The sequence below is a fragment of the Solanum tuberosum genome, unplaced genomic scaffold, assembly GCF_000226075.1.
Source record: "Solanum tuberosum cultivar DM 1-3 516 R44 unplaced genomic scaffold, SolTub_3.0 scf00072, whole genome shotgun sequence".
NCBI lineage: Eukaryota > Viridiplantae > Streptophyta > Magnoliopsida > Solanales > Solanaceae > Solanum > Solanum tuberosum.
Genome location: NW_006238999.1, coordinates 487,089 through 502,988, shown reverse-complemented (window position 1 = coordinate 502,988; position 15,900 = coordinate 487,089). Strand labels below are relative to the sequence as shown.

The 15,900-nt window shown below is 27.9% G+C and overlaps 1 protein-coding gene across 1 annotated transcript; it reads right to left on the bottom strand.

The window, feature by feature from the left end:
• Positions 1 to 13,304: 13,304 nt before the first annotated feature.
• LOC102587257 (chlorophyll a-b binding protein 6A, chloroplastic-like) lies at positions 13,305 to 15,850 on the bottom strand. The gene is made up of 4 exons (XM_006345739.2): positions 15,545 to 15,850; positions 15,125 to 15,227; positions 13,698 to 13,986; positions 13,305 to 13,582 (listed from the first exon to the last, which is right to left on the bottom strand). The coding sequence occupies exons 1-4, from the start codon at positions 15,736 to 15,738 to the stop codon at positions 13,428 to 13,430; spliced, it is 741 nt and encodes a 246-aa protein (XP_006345801.1). The 5' UTR covers positions 15,739 to 15,850; the 3' UTR covers positions 13,305 to 13,427.
• Positions 15,851 to 15,900: the final 50 nt, after the last annotated feature.

The following is a 15,900-nucleotide window of genomic DNA, read 5'->3' as shown; positions in this document are numbered from 1 at the left end:
TTAGTTACACTTGTAATGACATGTTAAACAACACTAATAATTTTAAAACGTTTATATTGATAATTTATATGACTTAAATCCGTACAAGAATGGTTCTATGTTTTTCATCCCAAATCAATTCCCTAAGGTCTCTCTGAGTTGTGTTATAAGGTAAATCTAAGATTTAAAGTTATGAAATCGTACAATAATCTAAACTTGATATACAAATAAATAAATAAATATATATATATATATATATTTTTTTTTGTATATCAAGTTTTATACACTAACAATAAATTATAAAAATTTCTAATTATCTAAATTAACTAATTATAACATGTTGTTATTCTGATCATATTACCATATAATAAGTCGATTAATTATCTTATTTTCAAAATTATAAATTACATATATTCAAAAGAATTACTTTAATATTCCTTGTGTATCGAATAATGATCGTATTATTTTTTATACTAACAATGTATATAACATAAACTCAGAAAATATCTTTCTTTCTTTCTTTCTCTCTCTTTCACTTTCCTTTTTTCTGGTCTCAAAGCAATGGTTGCTTTTCTACTCTGAAACTACTTTGTCTGCATGTGTTTGGAGCAATATGGATTCCTCTCAACTTTCCTAATTTCTTTTTTCCTCCTTTCTTTAAATAAACAATAAAGTTAAAAACAGAAAAAAATGAAAAAAAAATAAGAACATTACCCATAATTTATCTTCTCGGTTTTATTCTGGCCCCCCTACTCCTATCACTTCATTCTTTTTATCTTCTGTTCTCTTTTGTATTTTATCAGTTTTACAACTAATCTAACCATTTATCAATATACTTTTGTATACCCTAATTCTTGATATATTAACAGTTCAAATTATATACATCGTTAATTTAAAATTTTATATATCATTAGATCATCTACACTTGATATATATAGGTAGTAATTTGTATTATTTTAATATCATAAATCACACATTTTAATACAACTTGTTTATAGATATCTTTTGAATAATTTTATAGTATTTTAAAAAAAATAAAAATGGGGCGAATAGATTATATTTTAATTCATGATATATAAGAATCGGTCATAAATTTTAAATTCTAGATTTGTTTATGTATTGATGACACATAAATTAAAGTCTTGTATAAAAAAAAGTAGGAAGGAGAGATGAGTTGGCCTTTAGCAATCAGCTTAATCAAATGTTTTGAATTTGAATATATAGTAGGTATATATAGAGTTACTTTTGGTAACAATTAAGCGCTTTATCCCTCCTGTAAAGTGGGTTTTTTAATGAAAATTTGAATTAGTTTGACTTAAAAAAATATATCAAAAACGAAAACCCAAAAGAAAAGAAAGAAAAGAAAAGGAGAAGAATTTAGCAAGATGTAAAATATAGTCTAATTAATTTAGTATCATATAATTAACATAAGGTTTTGTTGTTATATATAATTCAAGAATTAGGTTAAATTAGATAGCAAATTAAAGGTGACATTGCCAAGAAAGTGCATGGCAAGTGAGGAAGAAAATTTGCAATCATACTCTTAACTTTATTTGAATTTTTTTTCTTTGAATGGTCAATATCTTATGAGAATCTTTTGCTGGCTATACAAGTTCACCAATAAAACTCTAGAGTTGACATCAATAAAACAAGCTAGTCAGGTTTATATGTGTGTGAACAGTTTTTGTCTATATTATGTTAGACCTTTGTGTGTGTGTTAAATATATTAACCTTTTACCAATCAAAATCGTTTACAGTGTGGTAAGTATTTCTTCATCGTTACTCATAAATTTTATGTTTAAATACTTAATACGGTACTAATGACATCAAGGAATATTTTAGCCTATCATAAAATTTTCAACACAAATTCAAATCTAATCGAACCTTTTATATAGTATTATTAGTATAGTTTGAACCATAAGAGGGTTTGAGAGCCATTTTTTCAAAACCAAGTCCTTACTTTTTAAGACTGAATTACAGGCAGTAAATTAATATGTTGGAAAAGTCCATATTAAGTTAAATGTATCGTTTTTATTAAATTAGTGAAAAATTATATATGTTAGTTAGCTTATAAGTAAATTGATTGTAGTATAAATAATTGAAACTCTTTTATTAAAACTCTTCCCTAGATCCCCCTCCCTTACCTCCATTCATAAACGATAGAAATTTATTAAGGATGTCCAACAATAATGATTTGTGACTGTCAGAATAAAACAAAAAAATATTGTGTTATTTTGGGTTCGAACCTGAAACTTCTTCACTCAAATGGACACTCATTACCACTACACCAAGGACATAATTTTTATCAAGGGTGTTAAACTTTAAATATATATCCTTTAAATATAGAATTTGACATATATGTAACGTAATTTTTCGATGAATAGTATCCAATTAAACACCCTGGATTGGTTGTAGCTACGCCACTGGCTCTTCCCCTGACCCTCAATTTTCGCTTTTACTAAGAAGTGTTTTTATCTTTAATGTAAATTAAGATTTTTAGTGAGATTTCTAATTTATCTTACCCAGAATATAAATACTAGACATCGAGCAAAAATTTTAATAAATATTAATGATAAATTTGAAAAGGACATCATGATTGTGTTTTATGTGTGGTGAGAGAGAGACATTACACATAGATATGAAAGCTATAGCCTATGAGTCTTGGTCAAATTAGGGCTAGGACATCATCATGCTTCATGTGCCTAAGAAATAAACCTATGAAATAATAGTATTTGTTTTGCAAAAAGAAAGTAACTGTGTTTCTTGTCCAAATATTTACCTAAATTATCTTAAGGTTCCATTTGTATGCAAGTATATAGTCTAAAACTCATGATGATGTATTATTCTCAATTTCTCACACACAAAAAATTATAACAATAATAAAATATTAAGAGACATTTCATAAATGGTGTTCGAAAAAAGATAAAATATGTGTAGATCTTATTCTTATCTTTATGGAATTGAAAGTGATATTCTATGGGCCCTCATATGCATTTACTTTTAATATTTGTGTTTATAGTTAGTAAAGTTAACATAAGTTCCAAATATCCTATTCATATCTTAAGTAAGTATTTAGTTTTTATGAGATCTTTAAAAAATAGCCGGTCAATTTTATTTTTTTTCTAATCAATATATATTGGACACTAATTATATATGGTTATCCATATAATATATATATATATTGTCGGCTATTTTTAATCTAAGCGATTGGATAAGTGGCTATTTTAGATTAATTCTGTAATTTAAAATTCTTACACAAGTACATATCATTTAAAATACTTTAATAATTAGAAATTCAGTCACTTCTCAGATAAATATTGTGATATTAAACTAAATATATTTGAATTTGAATTAATTAAAACGCAAACAACACAAATTTATTAGTTTATGACATAATCGCGTGACTTCACTTTAATTCTTGAAATTACCTTCGGTACCACATTTACTTCACTAGATATATATATCTGTCACGCTCAAATACATGTATCTTGAAAACATGTAGGTCAAATTAGATGTACTTTGTTTTAGATACATTGAATTTAAGCGTGATTCGCATGCATATATCTGAAAGACACTAACTCTCTCACTCGTCTCTCTACTTTCTCCTCTCTCGCTCACCTCTCTCCCTGTGTATTTGTATTTCAAAATATATCTGGTATCAAAGGCACATGTATCTAGTATATATCATAAGATATATGTTGACTCTCTCGCTTGCCTCTCTCTTCTCTCATTCGCCTCTCTATCTCTATTGATATGTATTTCAGAATATATTTAGTATCAAAGATACTAGATATACATATATCTAGTATCTTTGATACATCTATCTAACATGAAATCTGAAGGAGTGGTGTATCTGACTTAACTAGTACGAAATTATTAGTTAGTGTGACAACATGTAATTATTTTAAACCTTAGAGTGATTGATATTTATGGTAGGAATAGTTGTATAATTAGATAGTTTTTCATTAAAACACATTAATAACAAAAAAATTAGCATGATTACTAATTGTACCACTTAGTTACTCGTGTATTATACTTGTATTCTTACTTCTTATTTGACATAATATGATTCTAAAATTTATTTGAAATGTAATATATTTGCTACTTAAATAAAAGGGATCAAAACCATATACTTCAATCCAAATAAAGGTTATATTAATAAATGGGAAAAGGGTCTGAAAAATATTTCAACTTTGACTGAAATTGTTGTTACGGTACCAAATTTTATGGAGAACCTTTTACCCCTGCACTATTTAAAAGTGTATATTAAAGGTATATATGTGCCCACGTGGACACAATACTATTTATAATGATGCAATATTTTGAATGTCCACGCTGACACATATATACCTTTAAAATACTCTATTAAATAGTGCAGAGGGGTAAAAGGTCATTTCCAAAGTTCGGTATCGTAACAACAATTTCGGTCAAAGTTCGGATATATTTCAGACATTTTTCCCTTAATAAATTAATCAAAGTTCAAAAGGATAGAAACATGTCCTTACAGAAAAAAAAGTTATATACAAACTTTATCGCTAATTTATTGCTAATTCATCCATAACTAATATTTTTTTTAAATTAATCCTTCACTAAGTAGAATCAACTATGAATTTCACTGTTTAAATTTAAAATTAATCCAAAAGGTTACAGTTTTTTATAGTAGTGTGTACTGTTACTCAATTGATGTGATGCTAATAATAATACAAAATTCCAAAATATATACAGCTTTCATATGACTTTATATACTGAAGGTAACATTTAACATAGAATTATTATAATTAATATATAAAGATAACATAAAGTGTAGATTTTCTTGCAGAGAAAAGGGATTTTAGATGGGCCAAAACAAAATGATAAGATATGATAATGATGTCTCTGTTTTAAAGAAATAATAATATTAAAAAACATGAAAGCTACTTATATGCCACACATCAGCAAATTGACATAAAGATACACACTTTTATAAAGTTACAATTATATCTTATTATGAAGAAAAAGATGAACAAATTGAAATAAATCTAAGACATAATGATGAAAAATATTATTTCTCATTATAGTCGTGAAAAGTTCTTTTAAAATCTTTTTGACCAAGAATTTGCTTTCGGTTTCCCAATTCATTAATTTATTTTATTTTACGATAGAATCTCTCTTCCATTAAATAGAGGTATTAGATTCAAGTTTTGATACGAAAAAAATCATAGTTATTTCTCGATATTCTATTAAGTTTCGATATAAATTTAAATTAATCAAGTCTCAACATAATATCAACTACTATGTGAGAAATCAAAATAAGATATGTTTTCTTTTAAGTCTTCGTTGAGAATATAATTAACTAATAAAAGTGTCATCTCTAACTGCTTAGACTTTTAGATGAGATGATCACACACTTTAACATGATATCAAAGCAGATAAAAATTATGAGATCAAATCTCACTGCCATTCATAACGAAATGTGCTTATAAGCTAGTAAGTCATTATTGAATATAACTAACGAATTTATTGCTTTCGACTAATTTAGATGATAAACATTATTTATGTTTACCAAAACATTAAGCAAATAAAAAAAATATTTATAAACTAATTTGATCGATATATAAGCTTATTCAAATAAACAAGTAGAAGCGAGTAATATTACCTTTTGTATGATCCTTTTTTTATTTTGATTTTTCATTAACTATTTGATATTTATTCGGAGACTTGATTAATTCATATTTATATTAATAAGTTTCATTTGGAGAATAAAATACGTTTACAAACATCATTTCATTCTCAAATGTAAATTCAAAACTTCATTAATAACAACATACTTACTTACTAACTTGTGGTAATCTTTTAGGGTAAATCAACTTCACCAATTTTCCTTGCAATGATGATGGTCAAACATTAATTATTTCTGGAGCCCATTATTAATTAAAGAATATATATATATGTATGAGGCCAAAAAAATTGCACGTATCAATGAAAATAACTTAACAGAAAGTCAAAGCTAGTTGGTATGACAAGAAAGTGAGAAAAATATAATTCCAAAAACCTTGCATGCTAATTATTTTAACTAACAAGTAGTAATATGATTCACCCTCTTGAATTTAAATCTTAAATATGAATTGACTTTGATAAAAAAAAAAAACGTTTTACTCAGATCAGTACAAAGGACTTTCTATTACTATTTCAGATTCAAGCTCTAGATAGATATATCAAACATCAAAATTCAGATTCTAGCTCTAAACAGATATATCGAACACCAAATAAAAAAAACAAAAAAAAACTTAACATGATTTAGAAAAGGTTGAAAAATGAAGCTAATGATATGATTAACATAACAAAGGACATGAGAGACACATAGTTTGTTCCCACCAAGGACAAAGAATAATTTTGCATTTGTCAATTGAAAGTACTTTTGGGAATGAGTTGACACCATTATAATTTAGTTGAATTGAAGACAATATTTTTATACCATAAGGTCTTGTTAAATCAATTTTTTGCAAAGTGATTAGACTTGTAGGGAAATACATCTAGCTTTTTATTAATTATTTGACGTACATACTTATTATCCACTATCAACACAATACTAAAGTGATTAAAAAGAGAGAATTTAGGATAGGTCACAAGTAAAGTTGTTCTTTTATTGTGTTTAATTGTATGAGGTTCGATTCTCATCAAATCTTTCTTTTTCTTCTTTCACAAAAAAGTATTTCTCCTTTTTTGTTTAAATTGATTCCACCTTGAAATGTCGGTGTATAGACCATATAACTAGAGTACAACATAATAGGAGGGGAGCCTAAAATGAATTTGAGTCGATCTAACTCATAACCTCAAATGTTAACAATAATCCTTTCTCGTATGCACAAGTTTGAATATTTAAAAATATAAATGTGTTCGACTCTAATAGTATTTTTCAAAAGTAGAAAATTTCAAAATTAGTTCACTAGACAAGAATTAATTTCTATATAAGATCATATAATGCGATAATAACTTATTCTCTTAACAATATGAGATAGAGTACTATAACAAACATACCCCTTTTGTGTAAGGCTCATATGTAATGTGTTGAAGAGTTTTTTAGTTTTTATTTTTGGTCATAGAAGATAATTCCAATAAATATTTATCTAGTGCCTTTAGCATAATTCAACTTAAGAGACGAATATCTTGTTTTAGGTAACTCACCAATTATTGACCTATCTTCAGAAAATATTCAAGTCGTAATTTTTTTTTATAGAAAAATGATGCTTTTAGAACTTAATTTCGTCGGTGATAAGATTTTAAAAAGAAGACCCCGCAAATTATATGCCACCAAACACATATGAAGTAACAACAAATATAACCATATATACAAATGAACCAAAATGGAAAACATTCTAACTCTCTACCCCAAAATCCATAACTATTTAGGGAATTTTTTTTACATATTGTGACATAATTTTACAATATGGTCAAAATATTCTGTCTCAACTCATCAGATTACGTAAAATTTTTACATGTTGAGTCAAGAAAACCCCTTGAGATTTTCATATATTATTGGAGTTACACAAAAAGTCCTATCTTTTAATTTTTTTTAAAAAGATTTGCATATAAAACCAACACAAAAGTAAAAAAAAAATTGTACCAGAGGATATGTTGATGAATACTACATGACATTCAACAAAGTAATATTCAAGAAAAGACATCCTTTGAGCAAAATCATGCACCTGCTAGGAATGTTTATTTTTTTTTTATGAAAAATGTTTTTTTTCCCTTTAAACAGTTTTTAGTAATAACTAGAAAATAGATTAAGAATGATTATTATTTTGCTATGAATTTATTATTTTATATTAACTTGAGATCTTTATAAAAATCAATAATTAAGTTTTAAATCTTGGATTAGTCTTGATGCTTGTAGGTGTTATAATCTTTTGTAATCGATTACTAAACATGATTAAAGATGAATGCTTACCATTTATATATAATGCAAAATTTATCATCGACAACTCCTTAAACTCATCACCAAATCTTTTATGATATATTCTAATTGAGCATTTGAACATATGATAAAATATCTCTTTTTTATTCAAATATATTGCGTGTGTTTTCAAACTAACCAACCTTTACAATTATGTCCACTTCTATGTATTATAATAATTTCCTTTGATTAAATTAAATAAATAAATACCCTCAACACTGATAAAACAAGAGCATTTTTTTATCCAATAAGACCACAAAATTAATCTGGTTCTAATAAACTCCCTCCATCCCAAATTAGTTCTGATGTTTTACCTCTTAAAAGTTAATTTTGATTAATCTTTAAAATTAATTTAATATTTTTAAAATTTGTAATTTAAATATTTAATAATTATATAAAAAATTATAAATTGCAATTCTTTCAGATTAATATGCTGAAAAAGTATATTTATACGTATTAATAAAAATTTATATACTCCTAATTTAATTCTCGAAAAGAAAAATATATTAACTAATATGAGATCGAGAAAATAATTACAATAGTTAGGTTTTAATTTATTTATTTTTAAAATGGTGTGTGGTGGAATACATCATTATTAAAATATTGACCAACCATAGGGATGAATCATGATCTAGAAAAGGCTGCAAAAAAATTACACACAGAATAGGAAAATTGAAAGAGAAGTAGAAGAAAGAGAAGTTAAAAAAGTATAAATATTAAAAATGGAAAAAGTTTTATCGTATAGTGTGTTGGAAGGAACAAGTGTGGGAATAATATTGTCAGATATATATATTTTCAAATTGTTTTTGTAGGACTAGTGCACCCTAAACCCCCACCACTACTTCCATTAAAAAAAATATCTCTAACCATTTAAATTTTTAAATAAAATAATCATGCGTTTTAACATGATATCATATTGAGTTTACGAGTTTTGAAGAAAATATGATTGAGTTTGGTGCTCAAGATTCTGAATTTGAGTCTTATTATCAACTTCTCACTTATTTGACGCATTAAAAAGAGTTAATTTCATGTGTGTGATGCAATAACGAATCAATATTAAATTAGGCATTAGATGCTCAGATTTTGAACTTGAATCTTACGGTCACTTGGAGAAGTTAGAAAATTTTCATTAAAAAATTCAAAAATCTAATCAAACAAAAAAGTTAACAAGATTTAACATCTATTATACTCATACATATATACATATATTTACTTACCCAATAGAGGTTAATGCTCGATAATATAAATTTGATAAATACATTTCTTAACCAAATAAAGTTATAAAGATATATAATTTGGGAAACAAGAATATTAAAAAAAAAAAGTTAAAATAATTTTATTTTATTTTACTTTATGGTGGTCACTGGTCAGCATTCAGCTATAGTAATCAACAAATGAGAGCTGAGTTTAATGGTGCGTGCTGTTATTATTGATGACTTCAATGTCTTCCAAATGTGCCTCGAACTACACATAAAAAAAGTTTTTTTTTTTTTTAAAATAATTAAAAAGAAAGAAAAATAAAGATTTATTTTTATAAGAAACAACAATAATAATAATATATTCGTAATAATTTTATCAGGAGGGTACGGAGAGGATGATGTGTACATGGACTTAGTACTCTTATCCAGGGGCGGATTTATGTTGAACGAAGGGGGAACCCCTTCGTCGAAAAATTACACTATATATATTAGATTAAATTTTTAATGTACATGTATATATATATACTATTGAACCCCCTATACATACAACAAAGGCGTAGCTTAGTGGTGTTGGGGGTTCAGGAATTCGCTCTACTACAAGCGAGGTCGCGTGTTCGAACTTGGGCAGAGACATTTTTTTATCAGCTTATATTTTAGGCGTTTTAATCTTTAAAAATAATAATAATGCAATTAGAAAAACGATGTTTAGTTCCAAAAAAATGAAAATGCTGATTGGGAATTTAGGATTTATTAGTTTAATCCCTAATTATAAAGTCAAATATTAAAAACCCCTTTTCTTCTTGATTTGGCAGTTTAATCCGATCCGTTTATTTGTGGATATTATTTACATGATTAATTTTTTTTGAACCCCCTTGATAAAAATCCTCCCTCCGCCACTGCTCTTATCTTGTGAAGGTAAGGAATTTGTCGTCGATTGACCCTCAAATCAATTAAAACATACCAAAATCACTATGTGTACATAGGCTTAGACCTTCACTATATCAATTATTGTTTTCTTAATAGGTGTGATTATTTAAAAGTTGACAAGTAATTAGAGACAGAGAGAGTAATAACCTTCTATCTAGCTTAATCTTCGACTTTCATATCCTCTCATCTAAGTTCATGTCATAGATAAACTATTGCAGCTGAATCATGTCTTGTCTAATCACATATTTTCAATATTTTTTTTGGCATACATATACGTTTCTTCATAGGGGCACTCGTGCATCTCTTGTTTATATGTATGCACCATTTCTGTCTCACCTTCCTCATCTTATCAATTATCAAGGTCATTCTTACCTTATATCGTATATCTTCATTCTTAATTCAATCACCCTTAGCTATACGTTCACATATTCATTTTAACTTTCTCATTTTATCTTCTAAACATGCAATTCTTAATCGAACAATATTCTGATTGATAATATTAGTGTTTCTTAATAGGTGAAACTTGACGTGTTCTTTAAAAAATATATATTAATATATTACAATTTATAAGAAGTAATTTATTATTACTTATATTGACGTTGTATATAACTTAAACAATATTTATGTTATGGCACAACAATAAAAATAGTTTTTATGGCAATGAATATGCACATTACCAAACAAAATCTAAAACTTTTACTGACATTAGTTAATTGTCATCTGATCAAATGTCACTATGAACTTTAGGAATATTTATAGAAAATGCTCTTTGCCATTAATAACAATTAAGTTATTATGTTAATTAATTACTGTTTAAAATCATTTTAAATATATTGTGATTGAATGATTAATGAGAACAGTAGTAATTAATATTGGCAGGAAAGTCATGTGCCTACCAGAAACTCCTACTATATAGTATTATTCAATTAATTAAGTTATTATGTTAATTAATTACTGTTTAAAATCATTTTAAATATATTGTGATTGAATGATTAATGAGAACAGTAGTAATTAATATTGGCAGGAAAGTCATGTGCCTACCAGAAACTCCTACTATATAGTATTATTCAATTAATTAATTTCTTAGAGATTTATGTGTTTGTTGTATGCATGTGTTATTTACACTTTTTTGACTATTCTACCAACTTGCAACCCCCTCGAAATTAGCTGTGAACAGTCACGCATGATTGTAAGAATTTTGAAATAAGTAGTAGACGATAATCGAGTTAGTTGAGCAAGTGATTACTAAATAAAGAATATTAGATTTATTTTTTTTTACATGTTTTCTCGTTTGAGCTTGTAATAAGAGGCTTGTCTAGTGTAATTTACTTTTCTAGTATGATTTGCGGGACATCATAGTACTTGAGCCAGGGGCAGAGCTAGTAGCCCACATGTTGGTTCAGTCGAATCCATCAAATTTTGCTCAAACAATGTATTTATTTTAGTAAATTCATTAAATATGTATAGTATATATTTAAGATCAAATTATTATCAGAGGCGTATCCAAGGGGGGATCACCGGATTCACGTGAACCCATGTTCTTCTTCCGAGATCATATATAGTAGTGTTATATTTTTAAAAAATTATTGAAATATAGATGTGTGAATCCATACTCGGAGTATCATATAATGTGATGATAATTGAGTGCATCTCTCTACGTGAGGTTAGAAAATTGAATTTTATATTTATCTTGTTTTATTTTTCTTTCTAAAATTAGATAACACCTCTCAAAGTAGTTATTTGTAGCACTTTTGACATTTATATATATAAGAATTAATTTTGGACCTACAGTATTAAAATTTTAACATTTTTTTAGTAATAAGAACCCAAATGTTGAACCGATCAAATTTATATCTTAGATCAACATTTTTGTAATAGTGCACCCATTATCTCGAAATCCTGAATACGCCTCTAAATTTTTTATCACTTAAATTGCCTATCATGTTAAAATCTTAGCTTCACCTCTAACTGAAGCGAGCAATATTTACCTAATACAGATCCGTTTCATAGGAAAAAACTAGTAGTAAAATCTTCTTAACTAGTGTATAGGGTTGGTTTCTGTTACGCAAAGTTTAATATTAGAAGTAAAATACCTTCACTTTTAATGTAACGTTTTACGTGATACAAATTTAAATTAATCGGATTGATAAATATTTATATAAAAAGAAGTGCGCCGCTTATACAAGTGAGTTCCAGTATCTTTTTTCTTTTGTGTCCCTAAAACTTATTCCCCTATAATTATCAAGTACATACAGCTACTTCCAAAACCCTAATTATATTCCCTATAATTAATTATTCTAAAGTATTTTTATATTATATTATAGTAATAATTAAAATAATGGACTAATAGAAACACAAATATGTTTCATTTTCTAACAGCTTTTCTGTTGCACTCTTGCACGCCCGCACTTTTTGATTTAGTTCCCAATGATTTTTGACAGCGTTTTTTTAAAGTTTCAATTAACCTTTTTTTTTTTTTTTGTGTAAAAGAAAAAGAAAAGAACTTTAAATCAAGTACTACTACCTTGAATTACTATAAAATAATTTTTATTTAGTTATATTTTGTTTTCAATGATGACAATTTATGGTTTTTACAAGTTAGAGCAAAACCAAGAAGTTAGTGTAACTGCTATGGTCCAACTGTTAAGTTATTATTCGTTCTGGAGTTTAAACTTAGTTAGATCGCATAGATTTGTCCTTTTAGGTTATAATTCAAATGTCAAAACCAGCTCAACAATTTATTTATAACTCATTCTTATAAGTGAGGATCCCTAACTGTCTTTTTTCATGACATTTGCCTAAAATATAATATGTGTCCCTTACTTCAAACCTTGCTAGTTAACTCTTATTTTGTTTGAAGTAACCTAAATAGTCTTTTACCATTTGAGTGGGATAAGAATCATTTTTTGAGCGATCAACCAATAATAACTTAGATGAAGGCACAAAATTGACTCTCTTTATGTTAGAGTATATCTCAAATTTCACTTGATTCAAAAGAGAGCTATGAAACAAACAAAGTTTAACTAGCTAAAGTGAGAACAAACTATAAGCCAACAATAGCTTCACAACATCCTTATAATTTGAATTAGGACATACTTATAGGTTCAACTGAATTTATTATTTTCGATATGACATAACATGTATGTTGTGTTTGCGTGCTGCGAATCTTTGAAAGTATAAATGTTATATTTCCAAAAATTCATTGCTCTGATAAAAAATTAATTAAGTTTAAATCTTGAATTCACATTCGAATAATATGGGTATTAGATAGGGATATCATGCATAGACTAAGGATACACAAAAAGTCCATTTTCATTACAAGACTATGAGTACAATATGGGAGAGTTTTACAAGGTGTTTTTGGCTAATATATATGATGGTACAATTCAATTAGGGAAAATGCCTTTAGGGATAACAACATCCCCAATGTTGTTGTGCCATGGGTCAGCCAAGTGAGTTGCCAAGTTCTCCAATGGTCCTGTTCCTGGATATGCTGATTGTTGTACACAAAATCCCACAAATGCCAACAATGCAAGACGACCTAACCACAGATAATCATTCATAAAAAGTGAGATTGATATTGTCAGCGTATATAACTTAAAATCCGTAAAAATGAAAATATGAAATGCACAAGAGGAGTGAGTTAATATTCTAACCATTCTTGATTTCCTTGACTTTGAGTTCTTCAAATTTAGCAGGGTCTTTAGAGTAACCCAATGGGTCAAAAGCCCCACCAGGGTACTTCTTCTTTTCTGAATCTTTTTCCATACTCCTTTGATGCTCTACAAAGGCTATGGCTAAAAATTCAATAACCAAAATAGTAGGAAGTGTTCCCCATGGAACAGGCTGGCCCAAATATGTAGCTTGTCCTCCAGGAATAGCTGCCCATTCTTGGGCCTTAACCCAATTACCTAAGCCCAATGCCTCTGGTACAATGATTCCTGGCTGCAAAAATTGTTCATATATAAAATCTATGTTAGAAAATTCAAAATAATATACTCTCTCGTTTCAAAAAGAATGACCTAGTTTCCTTTTTAATTTGTTTAAAAAAGAATGACCCCTTTCATTTTTTGGCAACACTTTAACTTCAACTTTCCACGTGGCATGTTTAAGTCCACAAGATTAAAGGGCATTTTGGTACATTTGACATAACTTTAATTTAGAATCACAAAATTAAAAAGTCTTCTTTCTTTTCTAAAACTCCGTTCCAAGTCAAACTAGGTCATTCTTTTTTAAACGGAGGGAATATATTTTTATGTCAGGGAAATTGGTTACATGTAATGTATAAATCTCTTCTAAAATATGTATATTTTTCTAGCATTGTTTGTCAAAATGTGTATATTTGTATATCTTGCTAGCATTGTTTGTAAATCTCTTCGAGGGTCTTTAGGAAATCACTTCTCTACCTCTCAAGGTAATAGGTTTGTGTACAAACTATTCTCTCCTAAGACCAGACTCCACTTGTGAAACTGCATTGGATTGTTGTTGTTGTTGTGTGTAAATCTTTTCTCGAATGTGATGTATGTCAAAGAGTGGTGAAATCAGAAAATTCGCTAAAAGTGTTCAAGATTAGTGTACAAGTATAAAAAGTTATATTTGACCGAAATATATAGCTAATATAATTTTCCAACCAAAAGATGTTTTGTGCTACTTCCTAGTTAGCTTTTAATTGTCAAAAATCTTAAAGGCAATGAATAAAATTGTTCAAAAATATTACTACATGAACTGTGTAAATATTACAACTTGACTTTTATTGTTTTCAATTCATTTTCCTTTTTAGTAAAAAGAGTTCAACTTCTATGCATTCACATGAGGGCTGAGTGAGAAATGGTTCCCTCTTGCCAATAAACTTTCTCCGACCTTCAATTAACCTTACTCATAAGGGCACCAGAAACATATTATAAGGGTTGTCCATAAAGTGGAATTAGCTAGAAACTAGTAAAATAAAGAAAGTTACCAGCTACAACATGTTAATATACATCGATAATATACAATTATTATTATATATTGTCGATCTATATAAGTTAAATATTTTCATGAAATAGCAAAGCTAAAAAGGAGTATAAGAGAAAAAGAGGCTTACAACAGCAAGCATAGCCCATCTGCAATGAATAAGTTCAGATTCTTTGTATCTTTCCAAATTTTCTGGTACTTCTCCAAAACCAAGTGGATCAAATCCAAAATCTCTGCATTTTTATATATATATATATATACAAAATTAAAACTAGCATAAAAAGAATAATACAAATTTATTGTATAAATCTTCCCTAGTTAAAAATATTCAACAAATAGTCATCCTTAACAATTATTCGATTTTCGAAACAACAAGTGTCATTCCAAAATGATTGATGTCATTCTACTCTTATAACCATCACACATTTCAAAAATTAAGTAATTCAACTTTAATGCCCATCAAACCTACTTATTATATATCAAATTAACATGTTACATATCGTGCTAGATCATATATGTCACGTAAAATGAAATAAAGAGTATTATGTACCCGGGGGCTGAGCCGTCGAGGTAGGATGGACGGGGCTGCCCGGGCATCCAATCGGCCGACATGGTGAACCTTGACGTGTCGTTGGTAACTCCGGCGGATACCGGCAACGCGGTGACGAATTTAGACTTGGAAGCAGAGAGAATAGAGGGGCAAACAGGTGCAATTCCATAACTCATCAATGTGTTAGAAGCCATTTTCTTTTGGTTAATTTAACAAATGTTCAAAAAAATAATTTGGAGATGAGTAGAGAAAAATAGAAAATGGATATGAGAATGGGAAAAAATGGATATGAGAATGGGGAAAAAATGGTGTAAATTGTGGTGAGTATAAGGAAGGAATTTGAGATATAGGCAAAT

Excerpts from the sequence above, each read along its gene's own strand:
- LOC102587257 (XM_006345739.2), bottom strand. The coding sequence starts at position 15,738 with ATGGCTTCTAACACATTGATGAGTTATGGAATTGCACCTGTTTGCCCC. Across the intron at positions 15,228-15,544 it reads CTCGACGGCTCAGCCCCCGG|AGATTTTGGATTTGATCCAC; the intron begins GTACATAATACT and ends ATAAAAATGCAG. Across the intron at positions 13,583-13,697 it reads AGTCAAGGAAATCAAGAATG|GTCGTCTTGCATTGTTGGCA; the intron begins GTTAGAATATTA and ends ATCTGTGGTTAG.